The sequence below is a fragment of the Dermacentor variabilis genome, chromosome 9 (genome assembly GCF_050947875.1).
Source record: "Dermacentor variabilis isolate Ectoservices chromosome 9, ASM5094787v1, whole genome shotgun sequence".
In the NCBI taxonomy this organism is placed as follows: Eukaryota; Metazoa; Arthropoda; class Arachnida; order Ixodida; family Ixodidae; genus Dermacentor; species Dermacentor variabilis.
This window is the reverse complement of record NC_134576.1, coordinates 154,677,963-154,698,631: the sequence shown is the minus strand read 5'-3', so window position 1 is coordinate 154,698,631 and position 20,669 is coordinate 154,677,963. Positions and strand designations below refer to the sequence as shown.

General features: G+C 46.3%; 1 protein-coding gene across 3 annotated transcripts in view; it reads right to left on the bottom strand.

Moving 5' to 3' along the window:
* Positions 1 to 2,077: 2,077 nt before the first annotated feature.
* The window catches only part of LOC142557861 (leukotriene A-4 hydrolase), a 138,287-nt gene continuing 119,695 nt past the window's right edge, over positions 2,078 to 20,669 (bottom strand). The window contains exons 15-17 of one of the 3 annotated variants that reach the window (XM_075670078.1): positions 13,678 to 13,760; positions 6,392 to 6,496; positions 2,078 to 3,380 (exon numbers count right to left, since the gene is read on the bottom strand). In XM_075670078.1, the coding sequence (XP_075526193.1) occupies positions 3,263 to 3,380; positions 6,392 to 6,496; positions 13,678 to 13,760 (306 nt within the window). In that variant the 3' untranslated portion in view covers positions 2,078 to 3,262. Of the gene's footprint in view, positions 3,381 to 3,401; positions 5,298 to 6,391; positions 6,497 to 13,677; positions 13,761 to 20,669 lie in introns of those variants that run through there. The other 2 variants (XM_075670079.1, XM_075670080.1) reach the window with 2 other exon arrangements.

The window sequence follows — 20,669 nt, the reverse complement described above, 5'->3', positions numbered from 1 at the left end:
TTTGTAAATGTTTAAGATGTTTTACACTTGGTTAGAGCAATATTACCTCTTTGTTTGGCTGGTTAAGCTATGCGCCACCAAGTGACTGGACTGTGAAGACCGATCAGGCCGCTCACGTACGTCTATGCTAAAGTTTCTTCACCGGCTTGAGTTTATGCCTCCATCTATCTGTCGAAGCTCCCAGCTCGCCCGCGGTTAACAGAATACCAGACACATTCGGCGCTGCGACAGAATGCTCGCAACGCACGCTGCTTCAATAACTCTCACTTGGGGTCGACTGCCAAGTAGCTGGCGGAGGGGTTGGAGAGGCTTCGCGCACTCGCTCCTGCGCAACCAGAAGTAGACAACGCAACGTGCCATCATGATGCAGAGCCAGTGAAGGCAGAGCTAAACCCCAATCACTCGGTGAACGAGTAGAGGAGAAAATGCATGTCTATGGAGGAGGGTAACTTGTAATCGTCCGCAGCTCTCTTAATATGAGACACTTGACACAAATTGTGGTATGAATGATTAACTTTAGCTATACTTTACGCATCTACAAAATATGTCCGAACCGTTTCAGGGGCCCTTGAAGGGCTGAAGCAAGCAAAAGTTGGTCATAGAAGAGGTCACAATCTCATTCAGAACAAGTGGAAGCAAGGTTAACATATCTAGAGTGTCACATGCGTTGGTGCTGACTTAGCAATTCTAGACAAATTCACTCACTCTTTGCTCAATGTAAAAATTTCATATAAAGCGAGGCATAGCAAAAAAGAAAAATATTGCGGCTACGATGCAAAGAACAGCAGGGCTATGCATACTCATGGAGAAAGGAATTTATAAACACACTCAACATAGATGCTTTTAGATATATGCCCAATTTTATTTTTAATATGTCGCCTGAAAAGCAAGAGTTACATGATATTTCTCTCACTTTCTACACCAAATCTAAGCCTCGCTTAGACTTGGTCATCTTCTAGGGCCAAGTGCAAATGATTATTATGCTGCTACATATTCCTCTGCCTTCAGTTCTGGTAAAACAGAGAAAGAAGGAAAACTAAAACAACAAAGAGAAAATGAAAGGGAATAAGACAATGTTGGAAAACAGAAATAAAAGCAGAATGGATGGTAGTGAAAGCTATGTACAATGTCCCATATACAGTCAACAGAATCAGTTATGAGTCTGTTATACATAGGAAGGCAGCCAGTTAAGGTAAGGTCCTAAACAGCCTCCAGTGGACGTCCCCCAGTTTGGCGTAGGGTGCACAGTACATGGGAAATGGCAGTATGGTGCGCTCGAATTGGGACTGTGAGGGCACGGAACTCAAGCCAGATGCAAGAACATGGATGCATCATGGAGGCACAAGAACGCAGCTTTTGCTCGTCTGGAGTCGTGTTGACTTGACACACAAAAGAATTTGTAGGATATCTACAGCAGTTAGAATGTCCGTGATGAGCTTGGGCTTGGCAACCACCAGGGGGACGGCTGTGCAAGTACAGGGCAAGTGGCAAGGGGAACAGCACAGTGTGTGCTGGGGCGAGCTGGAGCACGAGACATGTGTTGGTTCTGTAGTCACTTGAGCTAACAGATGTGACAACAATGTCTTTGTGCCTTTAGGGAACTTTGCATGCAGTGCCTACGAGCTGGGCGTGAGACTGTGCGAACTCAGATGCAGTGCAAGTGATGGTTATGCCACAAGAGACCCAAATTGGCGGAAAAGTTTCCTCAAAGTGCATGAAGTTCCCCAAGCATGCTAACTGCATTAATAATAAACTTGAACACAGTGTGCTCCCATTACCTGGGCCACTGTACTGGTGCATATCAATCGCACTACATCTTCTGATGACACCTGCCACGCTCATAATGCCAAGCCACAACTTAGAATGACTCATATAATAGGAAAGTCTGGCGCTGCAATTGTTCAGTGCGGGTAGTATTTGGGTACACACATGTAACTTCGCTGGGACTCGTCATAAGAAGCCAACAATGACACCAAAGACAGCAGAGGGGAAATTACTTGTACTTACTTACTGAATTAAAGAAAAAATGAATAAATGGAAATGAAAGTGGATGAAAAAACAACTTGCCACATGTGGGGAAGGAGGAGAAGGAAAAACATTTATTAAAAACAAAGAAAGAACAAGCAGGTGTCTTTCTGCTTGTGCGGGAGGCGCCCTTAGTCCAGGGCTCCTGCGGCTCTTGCTGTTTCCCGGGCCCACTGCACCAGTTGCTGCTGGTTACGAGGGTCCGAACTAGTCGGCACGGGTGTCCCACTGCTTGGATGTGGGGTTGGGTATTTGCGGGGCTGCCTTCTCGTTGGGGCACGTCCATGTGGTGTGATAGAGGGAGGCATAGTGGTTACAAAGGGGACATTTGTACGAGTATAGTGTAGGGTGCATTGCATGTAGTCTGCTTAAATGGGGGTATGTATTGGTTTGTAATTGTCGCCATGTTACGGTGTCTTCACGTGAGAGGGTCTTGTGTGGAGGTGGGTATTGTCGCCTGTTCAATCTGCGGCGTTTTAGTATTGTGTTGTATTGTGGGGAAGATCCCATGTCTTCGCATTACACATGCGATGCTCTACAAATTGAGCTACTGAGACAGCGTTTGTCCATCCACTTTCTTGGATATTTATGTTTTACTACTAGAACTAACCCTGGAAGTGTTGGCCAGCGCCACCACTCCCAAAACTTGGAGGCAGATGTAGAACATCCTTTCTGCTGCAGCCGTCACAATTATGTGATCTTTTTGAGTGAACACAACTGGTCAACAAACCAACACATGCTACCTGAAGGCATCAATGCTGCTGGATTCGAGACCCTTGTTATATAATAAACGAGAAGAAAGGGGGCCCGAGGGGCCCGATTTTTATTAATTATATAATAAAAAGCCAACAAACAATGACACCAAGAACAACACGGGGGAAATTACTTGCACTTACTAATACACAAGAAAGTGGATGGGAATGGGAAAATGGTGCCGTGGCAGCTCAATTGGTAGAGCATCGCACGCGTAATGCGAAGATGTGGGAACGTTTCCCACCAGCGGCAAGTTGTTTTTTCATCCACTTCCATTTCCATAAATTTATAATTTCTTCAATTCAATTAGTAAGTAATTTCCCCTGCATTGTCCTTAGTGTCACTGTTTGTTGGCTTAAGTTATGATTAATGAAAATCGGGCCCCTCGGTTAACCCTTTCTTCACGTTTGCTGGGACTTGCATTTTATAATCCAAACACGGAGTAGAAGGCAGACCTCCACAGAACAAATTATGGACAGCTTCATCATGACAAGCCAAGGTCCTTGCTTAGCCTGAGCGTGACAACATGCATCATTTGTGGTTTCAGCTCAGTGAAAAGCTTTTTGGTCAGCTGCCGCTTCTCCTCCCAAGAATGCAGGTCTCTGTAAAACACCAAAACCAAGTCAAAATAAGTGCAGCATCTGAACGCAAAGGTGTACAAAGCAATGTAATTGTGTCCTTGAATTGAGGAACATACTACACCTTTGGCGAATGTTCTCAGATTACAACATATTTTTGTGCATGCCCATTACTTTTGTTCTGAGGTCAAGGATACAAAGCGTGGCACCATTGTTAGGCCTCTGGTATTAGTCGTCAAAATATTAGTGGCTAAATTTTTGTAAGAGGCACCTCTCGACTTGTGCACAAACATTCTTTTTATCAGTATACAACCAGGAAATACAGTGCAGCCCACTTATGATATCAAGAAGAACAAAAAATCTGATCGTTATAACCGATCATTGCTATATCTGGACTGCCTTAAAAAAAATCATATGAAACGCTGCCGAACATACCTTTGTAGCTCTGAAACCAAATTTGGCACTTACGATAAAGAATTGACGTTGTAGAAAGGCTGCAAAAAGCAAGATGTTTATTTATACCTCTAAACAGAGTGTCAAGCGTTAGGCATGCTGAAATAGTCAGAAATCTGCACTTGCTTTTGCGAAAGTTTCAGGTCCAAGAACTGTGGTGCGCATCGCGTCCACCGACTGCGCGAACAGTGGCGGCTATAATTTAGCATGCATGAAATCAGTGAGCGACTCTATCGACGACAGTGCACTTTGCTTGAACACTGGGGTCGGTTGCAAAGACGGGCAACTGTCAACCTCATCACCTCCATCGCACAACGCCGCCGTCTGTCGCGACAATGATCGTCCCGTCAGAAATTCTTTGCAGAACGATGCAGCGCTACCTGCACTCAGAAACTTCTCCATCGGAGCACCACCTATTTTATCACCAGGAGCGAAGTGCTCCCAAAGTTTGGCAATGTCAGTGGCTGCCACTGTGTTTTCACACATGGGGGTTTCCCCTAGCGGACAAAGCCCAGCGTTTCCATTCATCGGCACAGTCACTGGTTCTAGCCTTCATGATCGTAGCGCTTGCAGTTTTCAGAATCGTCGATATCATCAACTGTGCGAGTCTTGCAATATTGGCAGCTTCGTCCCAAGCGACATAGCTTTGCACTTTGTCAGCGCACCGACCGCTGCTTCCGCGGCAAATTTCGGCGCTCTCTGAGGAAGAGAGGGAGGTTGTAGAAAGAGAGCGCAGGCACGATTCACTTCTTGCTTTTTTTTTTTTTAAACGAAGGTTTCTTTGCCTCTTCCTTCGACTTTCCGACTGCTGCTGCTGCTGGTCCGGCATGACGCTAACGGCGGCCATGTCAGGATGTAGTTGAGATGCGCGCCACTAAGGCCGGCCACGTCGGGATGTGGTTGAGATGTGGCCATGTCACAAAAAGATAAAAGGCATGTGCTGTCAGTGTTTTGGTTCATGACATTTGTTTATGACCAGTCATTCTCAAAATTACGAGGAATAACTTTGTAAAGAATGTAAGACAAGGTATACACCATGTGGAGGCCTGTGTGGTTATTCAGAATGATTATTCGCCAAGCGATGCCTGCGGTGTCGACACCGAATTTTCTGTGACACAGGGCCCTTAATGCTATCATGTTAGTACATGACAGAAGTCTGGCAAAAAGGAAAGACGACCAGGGAAGCTCTTGTGAAGATTCACGCCGTGTCGCATCTTGTGGGGTTCTCACCCGTGCTCTTGGGACAAAGGAATGACAACACAGTAGTGCAAATAATTACAAGGGAATTTAATGCACCTTTCATCAATCAATGCATGCTAGCTGAGTTGTTATCCACAAAGCACGTTGATGGGTGCGTGACAAATTGCTGGAGTCCGACTCACCGCAACCGGATAACGAGCGAATATTCTCGCCCCATGCTGGACACCAACGCCTGGTAATTCGTGTGTACGGTCACGGGAACGATGGCGCGTTCAAACGATCATGTTCCTGTAATTTAGCTCAATGGTTAGAATTGTGCTATCTGCCACAGGCAATTTTTAAAATTTTGGTGCAGCTAAAGAACACCTAGTATAAAAAACCAATACATATATAAACGAGCAGTCGACCAAATTTTGGTAATTACCACCGGGCCAAGCATGGTCTTACTGTGGCTAACAGTTGGCCAGGTTGGCCATTGAGGTCAGCCCAATGTCGCTGGACATAACCTCGGCCAACGTGAGGCCAGTGTAAATTCCCAAATGTGGGCCGCGCTCGGCAGCTGACCATGTGCCGAGCAGTTTTGTGCCATTGGGTAGGCGTGACCCATCACAAATGCTGTGCAGGAGCTGCCGCGATTGTCTCTGTGCTCAACCGCAATGACAGTAGAGAGAGGAGGTGGGGAGAATGTTAGTGAGGGAATACAGAGAGAGAGAGAGGTGGCAGTTTTGTGGGCTACGACGCTACAACCGAGAATGACGCCCAAATGTGCATTTAGTGCCGACGGGACGAATGCTGGCATAAAGCATCGAGCGGAGCAAGAACACCAAACACAAGCGGAGCAGGCAAGGTAACATTTCACATCCCCTCACGACTGTCATGTGCCGTCAATATATCACCGCCAAATAACGTCAATGAACGCAAACAGCAGGCGAAGCTTCGCTTACAGATCCCACAGTACGTGGGACCTGCATAATTTTTTTTTTCTCTCTGGACACTTGCTGGCAACGTGGATGCAAAGCAGCTGGCGCCATTTTGTGGCATGCTGCACCAACTTGAGATGCTCTGAATAGGCGCCCTGGCGGGACACTCTGCGCAGTAATGGAGGCAGATTTGAACTTGCGTTGGCAAACATTTAACCCTGTCTCAGTTAAGGGGAACTTTGTAAAGCAAATTTCACTATCATTTTGCATGGAAAATACCGCCCAAAAGGCAGAATTTCAATTGTTATATCCGATATGCGGTGATTAACATATCGTTATATATGGGCTTTTTCTCATAGCCCTAATACATAAATTGATACTCTGAAGTCCATTCATCGTTATAACCAATATATCGTTATACGTAATATCATTATAAGTGGACTGCACAGTAGATGCAAGTACCTGAAGAGTGGACAGACAAACTTCATTCGTCCGTATGTTTGCAGAAATTGGCAGACATGTGGCACAACTGGGTCCCACTTGGCCCGCAACCCTAGGCGCAGCCACCTGCAGGGCAACACGCCATGAGTTAGCGAATGCATGACGGATAAAAAAGACTGCATATCTATGTGTTTAAATGTGCCCTTACATGTGGAGAACAGTTATAGACTTCTGCAACGTTCCCTAATGGAGGCAAACCATATGGTGGTACACCTCCACTGTATTTCTTTCCCTGCATTATACACTATTGAATTCATGCAGCTGCCACAGAAAACAATTAACCAAAGTAAGAAGTATCATAAGCTACGGCTGACTTCCATTATTTCAATGTTGAGGGGACTCGTGGAATTGACAGAAAAATTCAGTGGGTTGACTTAAAAACATACCGATACAACATTCTTGACTTTTTATTTCTTGCATTAAATGAAGGCTCTAGACTTTGAAACTCTAAAAGAAATATACTTTGAAGTCTCAGAGTGCCCTAAATAACTTACTATAGGAGCTTTTCTACAAACTAGTCTTGGTTTGATTTCCAGGCAGGTGTGTGTTTCGTGACATGATTATGACATAGAAGGTGGTCACATGGAAGCAGGACATTGTGATGTTTCACTGCTGCTACTCATTGCACGACAAATTTCAGCAGCATGGCACACCACCAAGTCAGCCATGTTAAGAACGGCCCAGCTGAGGTGCAAGTTTTGCCAGCCAGTTGCGACAGCGGCGTCAACTTTCCTGGAACGCCACCGCAAACCTCTAGCCACGGCGTCACTAAGTCGACTGTGTATGGAGAAAATGCGCGCATCCTCGACTCTCCGTCGCTGGAGCCAAGATGAGTTCGACGAAGCAGGCTTTGTGCCGGAACACGACACCGCCTACCTGGTCTGCCGCGAGCGGGGGAGTCCCCGAGGGAATGTAGTTCGAGGCCCCTTCCCACGCGCCGTTCAAGACGCAAGACAATGGGCAACCGGCTGCGTTGCGGGGCTCAGCTCGGGAAATAAAAGGCGCCTTTCCTGAAGTAAGCCCCAAGTTCTACGAAGCCTGTCTGACGTCGGTTGAGGACCGTGAACCTCGCGCAAAGTGTGTGTGAGTGTGTAATCCCTCGCGCAGAGAGGCGACTTGTTTACGATGACTGGTCGAACGTCTCCCTCACCGTGGGATCGAGGGAGGAGTGAGTGTTTATAAACCGCTGTTGTGTGGCCGCTCAGTGCACTTTCTCTCGCAGTCATGCTAGACTGATGAACTGCAACGTCCTGATGTAGATACTGTAAATAAACCCATATTCCTCGTTCTTGATGAGAAGCAGTCCTTCCCTTCAACAACGTCTTCAGCGTGGATAAGTTGGACAACGGCATGGGCCAGCTACCTTCTAATTCATGCCAGACTCCAATCTTAAAAACTGATTACGAGCGATGGGATTGAGCCCCCAATCCTAACTGGTGGCAATGGTGGGATCGTTCTCCAAATCTTACATTTGAGGTGAAACAGCGCGAAAAAGACGAGGACACAAGGAAACAAATACCACAGAAAAGCGCTGACAAGTGTCCTCGTCTTTTTCGCGCTGTTTCACCTCAGTTCTAAGTATGAACCAACTAGCCCTCATCAAGATCTTACTTACATGTGGTGGCAGCGGCGGGATCGGCCTACGGCTCGTACATCGGCCTACGACTCGTGGACAGCAACCGCAGCTCACGGACTTTGGCACATGGTGACCGACCGGTATCCTGATCAAGTTGGAGGCGACTTGGGATTGACCACCTTTTGCAACTGACTGGGTACGGCGGAGAAGGAGTGGTGATATGGTGCTGCTTCAGTGGGTAAGCGTTTGGTTTTGGCTGTAAGATTTCTACAATTTCTCTGTGTGTGTAGATTTGATTCGCTGGGATCTTTTACTTGTACATATTCTGATTTGCGTGGGTATCACAGCAAGTATTGTGTGACAGCAGAGCCAAAGCTTAAAGTACCGACCATGGTCCTATTGTGTTTGACAGGAGCTGACCTGTTGTGGTTGTGTGAAGAGGTCGAGGTAGACCTAGAGGAGGACAACAGCGCTAATTCACCATGCGCCTCATTCAGAGAATCGATGACGACAGCAGGGCGGGCCACGTTTGGCACCCAACGTATTGTTGGTTGATTTGCCGGGTCATCATGGTCTCTCTGCAGCAAGAAGAGCTTTCCCTAACAAAAGGGGGCTTTGCGGTACGGGGGCCCCAGGATTCGTCACAGTCTGCTGACACTCGTGGCGACTACAGGAGAAAGGCAGCTCTAGAATTTAGAGACACAAGACAATGGGCAACCGGCAGCTGCGCTGTGGGGGTCAGCTCGGCGAACTGAGGCGCCTTTCAAGACTCAAGATAATGGTCAACCGGCGGGTCAACTTCCATGACTGGTCGAACGGTTCTCTCACCTAGGGAACTAGGGACCAATGGAGTGTTTATAACCAGCTGTTGTCGGCTGCTAGAGTGTGCTCATTCTCTTCAGTGTGCTCGTGCTCGTCAGCGTGCTCATGAGCTGTGTGCTTGCGCTCGAGAAGCAATGTGTTTGGAGCTTCTTGCTCGTATGTTGTATGCTTCGTCTTGCGTGCTCCATTTGGGAGCCACACTAGAGTGTCGAATGTATCTCTTGTTTAAAATGTAAATACTGTAAATAAACCCTGTACGCCTAGTTCCTCCCAAGTTCCTCTCTATGACCTTCAACCCTTACAAATGGTGGCAGCGGCGAGATCGTCCTCCAAATCTTACAGCCATAGCTGAGCGGCATCGAACCCACATCACAAGGGTTTAACAAGGACAGCAACCGGTGTATTAGCAGGCTGTACCACAAATGCACCGAGTATGTGCCACATATCAAAGAACACCTTTCACGCAAGGCTTTATCGAGCCGCACCATGAATGCACTGGATATGTGCCGCCTTTCAATGAACCTCTCGCCAACTTGGTGTGCTGAGTAGGCAACAGTGAATATGGGGCAAGCAGGGGAACAAATTCTCAGTGTTTGCAGGCACCGGCGCAACACATTTCTCGTCTCGAGGCCACGTGTGACCTTCTAGGCAGTGCCAACAGATGGCGCAGTGTGTCCAGAAAGAAACGCGAGAGAGAAGCCCAGTTGCTGCATGACAGGTTTCTCAGTATTCACATGCATCAGTGCGCCATGCATTTCGAAACCCACGTGCAGCATTCACGGCGGTGGCGGTGCTAGATGCCACCGAATGTCCTTAGGGAAGCTTGAAAGAGGAGTCCCTCTTCTGTACAAGCCTCATACATAACTTGTTACGACAGTGGTAATACATTGTGTTGCTATATAATGATTCAATGGTAACAATGCATTACCGTCAACAATCACTGGGAAGTGAATTCTGCTGCAATTTTTTCTAGAACCAGACGCATTTGACGCCAACATGTAGGTATGGTCGTTTTTCATGCAGCGGTCTGTTTTTGGCGGGAAAGAAATTTTCCCTGAGAAAACAGGGGGAGAAGGGGAGGCTGCTGACCTGAAATTTTTCGGCGGAAGCATCATGCCCACCTCCTGCTCAGAAGCCCAACACCATATTGAGCAGACGTATTCTCTAGCCTTCTGCGCATTTCACAACCAGATATTGTCATCGGACCAGAATCATGGCTCAACCCTGGCATATCCGATTGTGAAGTGTTTCCATCCGAATATATAGCTTATCGAAAAGACCGTAATCACCAGAGGTGTGTTCATTCTTGTACATGACAGAATCAGAAGTGTACCATTATACTGTGATGTTTCTTCAGAATGTATTTGGTGCAGAATATTGTTTTCTGGTGGTAACAGCCTTGTAGTGGGATCATTTTACAGGCCCCCATCTTCAACAAGCATAGAACCATTTCACAGCCTTGCACGATCACTGTCGGTCTTATCATCGGAAACTATTCTACTTGGGGGCAATTTTAACATGCCTGAAGTTGTATGGAGTGACCGCTATCCTGTAGCGACAAGCGCCTCGGCACTTCACTTGGCCTTCATTGAACTAACATATAACAATTTTCAGATTTTCCCTTTATTCTCAACATATAACAATGAACTTGCTCAGTTTGTAAATTTCCCAACGTGTTACGGTTCAGCTAAGGACAGTACGTTGGACTTGTTGTCTAGCAACAATGATGATTTCGTTGAAGCAGTTACGGCAGCACCAGGAATAAGTGATCATGAGGTCATAAATGCGACATTAGTGTGCAAGAAGTTACAGGTTAGCAAGAATTGCCCGAGAAAGATTTTTATGTATGAACACAGGAATTATAATGCCATAGACGAAGAGTTACACTTATTCCTGCCAGTATTGCTGGAATACAGTAGTCAGCACAACATAGAAAGATTATGGGCTCTGTTCAGAGACAAAATCCTGTCTTTGGTCACTAAATACATTCCCTCGAGAGTGATATCACCTAGACGTAGAATGGATAAACCTTGGATTAACAAAGAACTGCGTCTGTCAATAAGAAAGAAGGCCGGAGTATACAAGGCATTCAAGATAGCACCAAGTCAGAACTTATATGACAAGCTTAGAACTCTAACTAAAAACTTGAAACAAGAATTAAAGGCAGCAAAACGAACATACTTGTCGTTGCTAGCTGATAAAATATGATCTAATCCTAAGAAGCTATGGCGATATGTCAAAAGTAACAGAAAAGACAATGTTGGCGTTCTGGCTCTCCGGCATGAAAGCGATATGTTAACTGATGACACAAAAAAAGCTGATTGCTTTAACGAATATTTTCACTCCGTCTTCACAGCATGTCGTCATACTCCGATACCTGAATTACACGAACAATTACCTCAAATGCATGACATCGTTTTAAATGAGGCTGGAACTAAGGCTCTGTTGTGCCACATTAATCCTCATTCTCATCATAGTCCGGATGGTATATCAAATCATGTCTTGAGGCGCTGTTCTCACAGTATTGCTCCTATCTTGGTTGAATTATTTACCAAGTCAATAAATTCTCAAAAATTACCTAGTGACTGGAAAATAGCCAACTTAACTCCTATATTTAAAAGTGGCCGTCATGATTTGGCAAGCAATTACAGATTGGTGTCTTTGACATCTGTTTGTTGTGAAACACTAGAACATGTTATTCATTCTGGGCTTATTAAGCATCATCCTGACCATAATTTTTTCATCCCAACCCAGCATGGATTTCACATGGGATTATCCTGTAACACTCAACTTACTGAATTCATACATGATGTTGCACTCGGCTTTAACAATAGTACAGAGATAGATGCTATTTTTATTGATTTTCGAAAAGCGTTTGATGTAGTCCCGCATGACTTACTTTTGCAGAAACTATCATTTCTTGGCCTTCCCGATTCACATTACGGTTGGATTAAAGATTACCTGTATAAACGGCAGCAAAAAGTGGTTCTGAACGGTGCGACATCGAGAACGGTTAATGTTTTATCAGGTGTGCCTCAAGGGTCGGTCCTTGGGCTGTTCCTCATATTTATCAATGATTTAAGTGAAGGCTGTGTTTCAAATATCAGATTGTATGCAGATCATTGCGTTGTGTACCATCCTGTGTCATGTGCAAAACATACGAGTGTGTTGCAGTTTGATCTCGAAAAAATTTGTTCCTGGTGTGCTAAATGGAAAATGGATTTAAACGTAGCAAAGTGTCATCATGTTAAATTTACGAACAAAAAGAAAAAGGTGCCCAGTTCATGCTCTCTAAATAATGTTTTACTGCAATGCGTTGACGAAGTCAAATACCTGGGCCTCACTTTAACTGCGGGATTAGACTGGACATCCCACATTGACACAACAAGTGCTAATGCGTGCCGCCTTTTGCACCTTTTCCAGAGGAACTTCAAGTACGCGCCAAAACCATTGAAGGAAGCTTTGTATCTTACAAATATTAGGCCAGTGTTAGAATACGCTTGCGCAGCATGGGACCCCTTCACAAAAGTTCTTGAAGATAAGTTAGAGCGTGTTCAGAAAAGGGCTGCAAGATTCGTCACGGGCATCTACGACTACAAAATTAGAGGTTCGCAAATCAGGGAAAATCTAGGATGGAAGTTGCTGTCCACACGCAGAAAAACAATCAGGTTAAAGCTTTTACAGAACATTAACAGCGGTAACACAGGAATCGATAAGAACACGTTCGTATAACCGGAGCCAGTCGTCAACATCAGGACTGCCGACTCCGTTGAAAACACCAGGATCACAAGGGGGGGAGACGGCGAAGTAGGTCGGGGCTGCAGGCGGAGACGGTTGCGTAGATGAAGTGCCGCCGGCCGGAGCCGAAGTTGCACTGTTGCCGTTGTGACCGCTGCGAAGCTCCATGACGGGTACGGGGGACGTCCACCTCCACCAAATTAATGTTATGTGTAGCTGGAGCCCAATACTATATACAATTTATTTACAGGGAAGCTAACGGAAGGCCAAAATGGCGACGCTATATCAAGCGGGGCCCACGTCGTCTTCTTCCTCCTCAGTGCAGCCTCACTGTGGCGGCTGTTCCGTAGCAATATATTTAAAACCACCTCATTATGACTCTAAAAGACGCGTCAATTCCAAGAAAATAAGGGCCTACCAAAGTCGTATTAATGTATTTAAGTTTTCATTCTTTCCGCGAACAATTGCAGAGAGGAATTTGCTCCCGGAACTTGACGTGAATCTGTTTTAGACAATATTTCCAGTGTGCCGTTTTATGCATTGTGTAACAAATTTTATAATCGAATGTTGTTAATATTGAATGTGCTGTCTTTCTTTACTAATTACGATGATTGTATTTTTAATACCACAGATGACATGATGCCGTTGTTCGCGAAGTTGACCTTTATGTTTGTAATTAACCCCCTACGATAATGCCCAACTTGGGCGCTGTAGGTATTTGCAATAATTAAATAAATAAAATAGCCACTAAGCGACCACACAGCGAGTAAAATACACAATTAGCATGCAGATTGTCATAGGCAATAAGAAAATAGCTGCTGAACACATCTACTTTTCTATCATGGTAAACTGCAGCATGTTAGTTAATGCTGCAGCATGCTACTTAACGCAGATGTCATACTGACACAGAAAAACATCAAATGAAGGCCACTTAAGCATGGCTGCAGTGATGACGATGGCGGAAAAAAAAAAACAGGCTGACTGCTAGCTGGTCACCACTTCGGTAGTGCTTGAACTAGTGTTGAACTGGTATAAGAATATCAAGGATTTCAAAAACTATATGAAGGGTACCGAACAAGTTCTGTAAATAGTTCTTTTAACCAGCAATTACCTGAACTTGATTTCTGCATTGCCAACTTCTTCCATCTTGTACGTTTTTGTCAGCAACTGAATCTGGTCAGCAGACAGTGGCCTCTGCACAATGATTGCATTCCAACTTTAGGACAACACCAGCATAATAAAAGGCCAGCAAATGCAAGAGCTTTTGGTGAAATTTTTCTGTAGTTGGTACACGAACAAATGTTCAACATTAAAGAATCAGCCTTCAAAAAGCTGCGATGCGTTGAGTCTGAAGAACAACACAAATCTCCACAGTATATACTGTAAAAACCGGACTATAGGTTGGACCAGAATATAGGTCGATCCCCCAACTAACGAATTCTAAAAATGAAAAAAATCTTTTTCAATGGCAAAAGTACTGAAAGACACCCTTACTTTGAAACAAATGCGACTCAGCCGGTTGCACAACGGTGACAGTATTTATTTAAATGCTGCTCAGATGTGCACCTGGCCAAGTTTTTAACAGTATCGCGTGACCATTGACCCGCGTGCTTGTCAGCACCTTATTAACGGCGCTGAGCGGCGAAACATACGAGATACGTGCATGTGTACACATGCACTTACTTTTGCTATTTCACCGCTCCGTGCCGTGATGATAATGTGCTGACAAACACGCAGGTCAATGGTCGCCCGATACTGTTAAAAATTGGCCGGGTGTATAGTACACAGAAGGGCACAAAGTGTGCAAGCGCTACTCCGAATCAGAGCAACACCTTTGATCAGAGTCGTCCGAACTAGAGTCGGATGACGAGTGCTTCTCGCTGCCCAGTCCAGAGGCGCGCGCGATCTCTACCGCTCTCACACGGATGCATTCGGCAGTCGCAGGCAGCGATCTTGCACGCAGCTCCTGGACGAACTCCGCAACCTTGTCTTCCAGTTCTGCGGTCCGCTGCGGACCGCCCATGAAATGACGTTTTCTTTCGGTTACTGCAAGTTGTAATATGTTGCTTCTGCCTCTGCCAGTACCGACAGCTCTTTTCGGATACTTCAAATTCGCGCTGTTCCGCCAGGTTGCCATGTGCTTCCGCGTACTCAATCACCTTTTTCTTGAAGGCGACGGTGCATTGCCGTCGGCTCCCGCTCATTTTGAAACAAAATGTGAAAAAGCAGCCTTTAACCAATATAACTTTGTGACGATGGAAGCGCAAAATAGTGGTGCCACGATGTCACCACTCGGCGCTGCTGCTGATGGCGATGGCGGCTGTTTACTTCATCCGGCCATTGTTGCAAGACTTCTGTAGCTTTTCTGCCAATGTCCGGTATATAAGACGAGGGTCGACTTTTCGCAATGGTATTATGAAAAAAATTCGACCTATATTCTGGTTTTTACGGTGCCACTTGGTGCGAGCAAGTGGTGTTATTGCCCTTGGACTTAATATGGAACCTCACAGCGATGCCCTCGCCGACGGAAGAAATGTGCTTGGAGTCTCCACATAATTGTTATCGCAATAAAAAATATCACTGATGATTACGATACGCTCAATGCGAAATTTGAGCGCAGTGCTATCCATGTTTTCATTTCGCTATATATTGGCAGGCCAAAACAATCTGTCTCATGCGGCATGTTGCAAACAGAGCAAAGTGTGGTGCGACTGCCTCGCTAATTGGGAAATCGCAAGAGGCAGTGCTTGGCGACACGTCGGTGCAATTTACAGCAGCTGCCACAGACATACCGCTTGTGCAGCGCTTTGTTTCCATATATGGTACTGTATCGGTGGACATGCTCACCACATGCCTTAGCCATCTTGTAGCGGTTGTTGCCACAGAACCTGTCTTGCACAGCACTACACTTTTCTTACGCTTTTGCCATACCCTGCTCCTCAGCTTTCTGCCTCATGGTTCCACTGCATGTTCCTCCTCTACTTTCCTCCCCACACTCTCTTTGCTATCGCCGTCTTTCATCCCCCGCTGCACTCCTTGTTTGCTCTTTCACCCCCCACTGCACTCTGCGTTCGCTCTTTCGTTCTTCGCAGTGCTCGTTCACTCGGCAACGCCAAGGACATCTATGCTCAACGCAGGAACGGGCACCTAAGAGCTGCACTCTAATATGACAAGTTGTAAAATAGCAGCACTGTTGGCTGTAGAGGCGTAGATGGGCCTATCAATACACAGAGCTTAACCATGCGCAAAAGCCAGTATTTTATTGCATAAAGATGGCTTGTGCGTAGTGCAAACAAACAAGCTCACTGAGCCACCGAATTGGGCGTGACCACATTGGACATATCAATCTTTATGTATTTATTTATTAATTAGAATACTTTCAAGGCCTAGTAGGCACAACAGAAAGGAGTAGAGAAAATATACAATATTTGCAGTACAGGGCCAAGAATAGAAAATCAAGCTGTAAGGCACTTTGAATTGTGATCTTGAAGTTAGTGGTATCATAAATTGCGACTGTGGGGCGGCAAGGCGGTTGCAAAGATGTAAACTGGTAAGTGGCCTAGCTGAGCCCTAGCCTCATGTCACTTTTACGCTGACACTATGGTTGGCTTTCAACGCGGCTGTTTTTCTACAAATGCATCACTGACCTTGTTTCATCTGTGCAGCATTAAACAAGCCTAAAGAGACTATCCTTGGCAATGCCACTGGCAGCGGCATTAGCACCGAAAGACACCATTCTCAAGAATCTGCAGGAAGCAAAGAAGCCGACGTGATCCTGCCAGGCCGGGGGTGATATCATCGATGCAACAAGGCTGCCTGAAGACACGTCACAGCACACACATCATCGTTGGATTGAGCGGGCGCTGCGATCAATGGATCAACCATATAAAAGAAGCATGGAAGGAGGCGACTGACACACTGGCAGCAGCAGTGGCACCAAAAGACACTGTTCTTAAGAATCTGCCCTGTATCATTGCAGGTTAGTGCTTATTTCCTTCCACTGAAAAAAAAAAGATTTATTTCACACTTCCTGGTGCTGCTGCTGCTGCCAAGGTGTACTTATGTTCAGTTATGAAGTGCCTAGGATGTGATGAGCAGATTTCTAAAGAGGCTGTCGTTGACTGTAGCGAGTGCGATGGTAAATATCACACAAGAAAATGTGTGGGCATCTCAGAGGCCATATTGAAAGCAAAGTCTTCTTCTATTGCAAAGCGTGGCGCTGCACAGCTTGCCAACGTACAAAAGCTGATGTAGAAGCAACCGAACAACCGAGCCAGAATCTGACTCACGAGATGTAAGCCTGTGGATGCAGGAAATCAGTGGCAAACTTGACAAGTTGCTGCCCTTGGCGGAATCTGTCCACAGCATTGAGGATGTGTTGCAGTTCACGAGTGAAAAATACAACACCCTCTTAGCGCATACAGAACAATAAGAAAAAGACACTACCACGCGGGACAGCATCTGAAGTTGCCCAGTTTTTTATGCATCACATTGTGCTTCGGCATGGCGCACCGTCATTCATCATCACTGAACGAGGGACGGCATTTACGGCAAAGCTTCTCGACGACATCTTCAAGCTGAGTTACACGAGTCATCGAAAGGCCACTGCATACCACCCTCAGACTAACGGCTTGACAGAAAGACTAAACAAAACACTGGCAGACATGATCGCTATGTACGTGGATGTGCAGCACAAAACGTGGGACGAAATCCTACCGTACGTAATGTTTGCGTACAACACTGCCACGCAGGAAACTACACGCTTCCCGCCATTCCGCCTCGTTTATGGTCGAGATGTCCAAACTATGCTAGACGCCATGATTCCATATGAAGATACCGACCAGCTCGACCAGTTAGCTCCTGACGTCGAGGAGTACATTCAGCGCGCCGAGGAAGCGCGTCAACTGGCCCTCGTGCACATAAGACAGCAGCAGTGTACCGATGCAATAAGGTACAATCTCCACCATCGACAAGTGACCTATGAGCCTGGTGACCAAGTTTGGGTTTGGACACCCATTAGACGCCGAGGCCTCAGCGAGAAACTCCTCAGCAAGTACTTCGGATCATACACAGTACTAAGGCGTGTAAGCGACGTGAATTATGAAGTGATTCCAGATGGAGACCTGCTATCGCCCAAGCGCTGTTTACCACGCGCAGAGACTGTACATGTGGTCCGCCTCAAGCCGTATCTTACATGAGGTGTACTAATGAAACAACCTTCTTATTTTTTTTTTTGCTGTCGTTGTGTCTTCCTCCAAAGAACTTTGAAGCGTTTTTTTTTTTGTTCCCGACCACAGAACACATTTTTCCGCGCGTATTTCCATATGTGTGCTAGCGCATTCCCCACCCCCCTCACTTATTTTTGTTTTACCTAATTTGTCTAGTTTCCATGTACGTTTTGTGTTTGAGCATCGAGTCGATGCTCCGTTGGGAGGGGGAATAATGCCACCTGGTGTTTTGAGCCAGCGTTGCGTGCCCAGCAAAAACGGTGATTGAAGACGACGAAGTCAAGGATCTTGCGCCAGCTGGTGAACTGTCCTCCTTGTGTCTGACATTTTCGTGTCTGGCTGCTGATACTGCTGCTTATTCTTGCCTTAGCGCGTGACAATATTATCATGATTCACAAGCAGCAGGAACCGGTAAAACAGGGCAGGACACTTTAATTGCAGGCAAACTGAAAAACGGTTGCATAGAAACCTCGTCTTCTTTTCTGCAATGCACGAGCTCTTCATCTTTCTCTATGTGCCGCATATTGGATGTGGCATTTGCCTCCCTCCAGAGAGAGCATCATCCCGATGCTCATCTAGCGGCAGATAGATGTGTCAGACGAGCTGTGGGCACGTTATTCCAAATAGGGCGTCAAGCGCACAATGTGCACGACTGCTGGTGGACGCTGCCTCGCCCTAGAGAAGGCAGGACTGTCATGGATAACCTGGTAGTTCAGGTCGCTGAAGCGCCGTACAACCTTGTACAGACTAAAGTACTGCCTGAGGAGCTTTTCTGAAAGCCCTTGCTGACGGATGGGACTCCAAACCCAGACTTTGTCGCCTGGCTATGTGATGTATCTGTGCCGTAGATTGTAGCATCGAGTGTTGTTGTTGTAGTCCTGTTGTTGGGTGATCCTGATGCAGGCGAGTTGTCTCGCTTCTTCAGCCAGTTGAGCGAAAGCTTCAGCGTCCGTGCCTGTATGACCGCAGTCATGTGGCAACATCACATCGAGCATCGGCCTCACTTGATGGCCATGAAGCAGGCTACATAGGGTCTTTCGAGTTGTTTCCTGTTGAGCAGTGTTGTAAGCGAACATGATGTATGGTAGAATGTCATCCTAATTTTCGTGTTCCACGTCTACGTACATACTCAGCATGTTGGCGATAGTCTTGTTCAAGCGTTCTGTTAGGCCGTTCGTTAGCGGATGATTGGCTGTGGTCTTTGAGTGAGCTGTGCCGCTGAGGCTAAGCACTGTCTTTAGGATTGTAACCGTAAAGGCAGTCCCTCTGTCCGTTATTCTCACCGTTGGCACACCGCAGAACCACGTTTTCAATAAAGAGTCACGCTGCTTCAACTGCGGTGCCACTTGGAAGGGCCTCGGTTTCTGCATAGCGTGTCAGGTAATCGGTGGCAACTATTACCCACTTATTGCCAGTATTGGAAGTTGGGAATGGTCCGAGAAGGTCCATCCTGATCTGGGCAAATGGGGTTGTGGGCACTTGGACTGGTTGAAGTAGCCCACCAGGTTTCGTGTGTGGTGGTTTGCGTCATTGACAATCGAGGCACATGCGCACGTAATGTTTCACAAAGGTGGCAATCCTTGGCCAGTAATATTTCTCTTTGACTTGGGCCAGTGTTCGCGCGTAACCGAGGTGGCCAGATGTCGGTTCATCGTGGCAGGTTTGCAAGACCTCATGACGGAGAGACATTGGGACGACAAGTAGGCGGCTGCTTCCGCTTGCAGAGTTCTTGCAAAGAACATCGTTATGAAAGCAGAATGATGGCAAGCTTCTTGCAAATGTTTTGGGCGCATTTGTAACCCGGCTTTCTAAAAAATCAATATGCGGAATCAGTTCGCTGTCTTCACGCTGCTGATGAGCAATAGTGGCAGTGTCTAGAACACCTATAAAAGCCATGCCTTCGTCACCTTCTGTGACTTCCTGCTCAATAGGTGACCTTGAAAAGCAGTCGGCATTGGAGTGCTTTCGTCAGTGCTTGTGCGCCACTGTCATATCGAATTCTTGAAGCCTTAGGCTCCAACGCACTAGTCGACTGGACGGATCCTTCAAGTTCGTCAGCCAGCAAAGTGAGTGATGATTGCTGACAACATTGAAGGGACGGCCATAGAGATATGGGCGAAACTTCATAACTGCCCATACCATCGCGAGGCATTCCTTTTCTGTGGTTGAGTAATTAGACTCAGCATGTGAGAGCGTCCTGCTTGCGTATGTAATGACTCTCTCGGCCGAGTCTTGTCACTGCACGAGCACAGCGCCTAGACCTACGTAGCAAGTGTCCGTATGAAGCATGGTAGGGGCGTCCTCGTCAAAGTGAGCTAGTACAGGAGGTGTTTGCAGGTGCTGTCAATCATTAAATGCTAGTTGTTCTTCTTCGCCCCATACGAGGCAACATCTTCTCTTGTAAGGTGCGTTAACCTTGAATCTATATGTGAGAAATTGGCAATAAATCTTCGGTAATACGAGCAGATACCTAGGAAACGCCTCACTGCCTTCTTGTCCGTTGGCATTAGAAACTTTGTGACGGCTGTGACCTTATCGGGGTCAGGACGGACACCTCTATGACTAACAACATGACCTAAGAACTGGAGTTCCTCGAAACCAAAGTGACACTTTTCTGGTTACAGTGTTAAGCCAGCGGAAAGTATCGTTTGTAAAACCTCCAGCAGCCGTCTCAGGTGTTCCTCGAACATTTCCGAAAAATCTATGACATCGTCGAGGTATACTAGGCATGTCTGCCACTTCAGGCCTGACAGAACCATATCCATGAGTTGCTGAAAAGTTGCTGGAGCTGAGCATAAACTGAAAGGCAGGACCTTGAATTCGTAAAGCCCATCAGGCATTACAAAAGCAGTCTTTTCTCTGTCTCCCTTGTCAA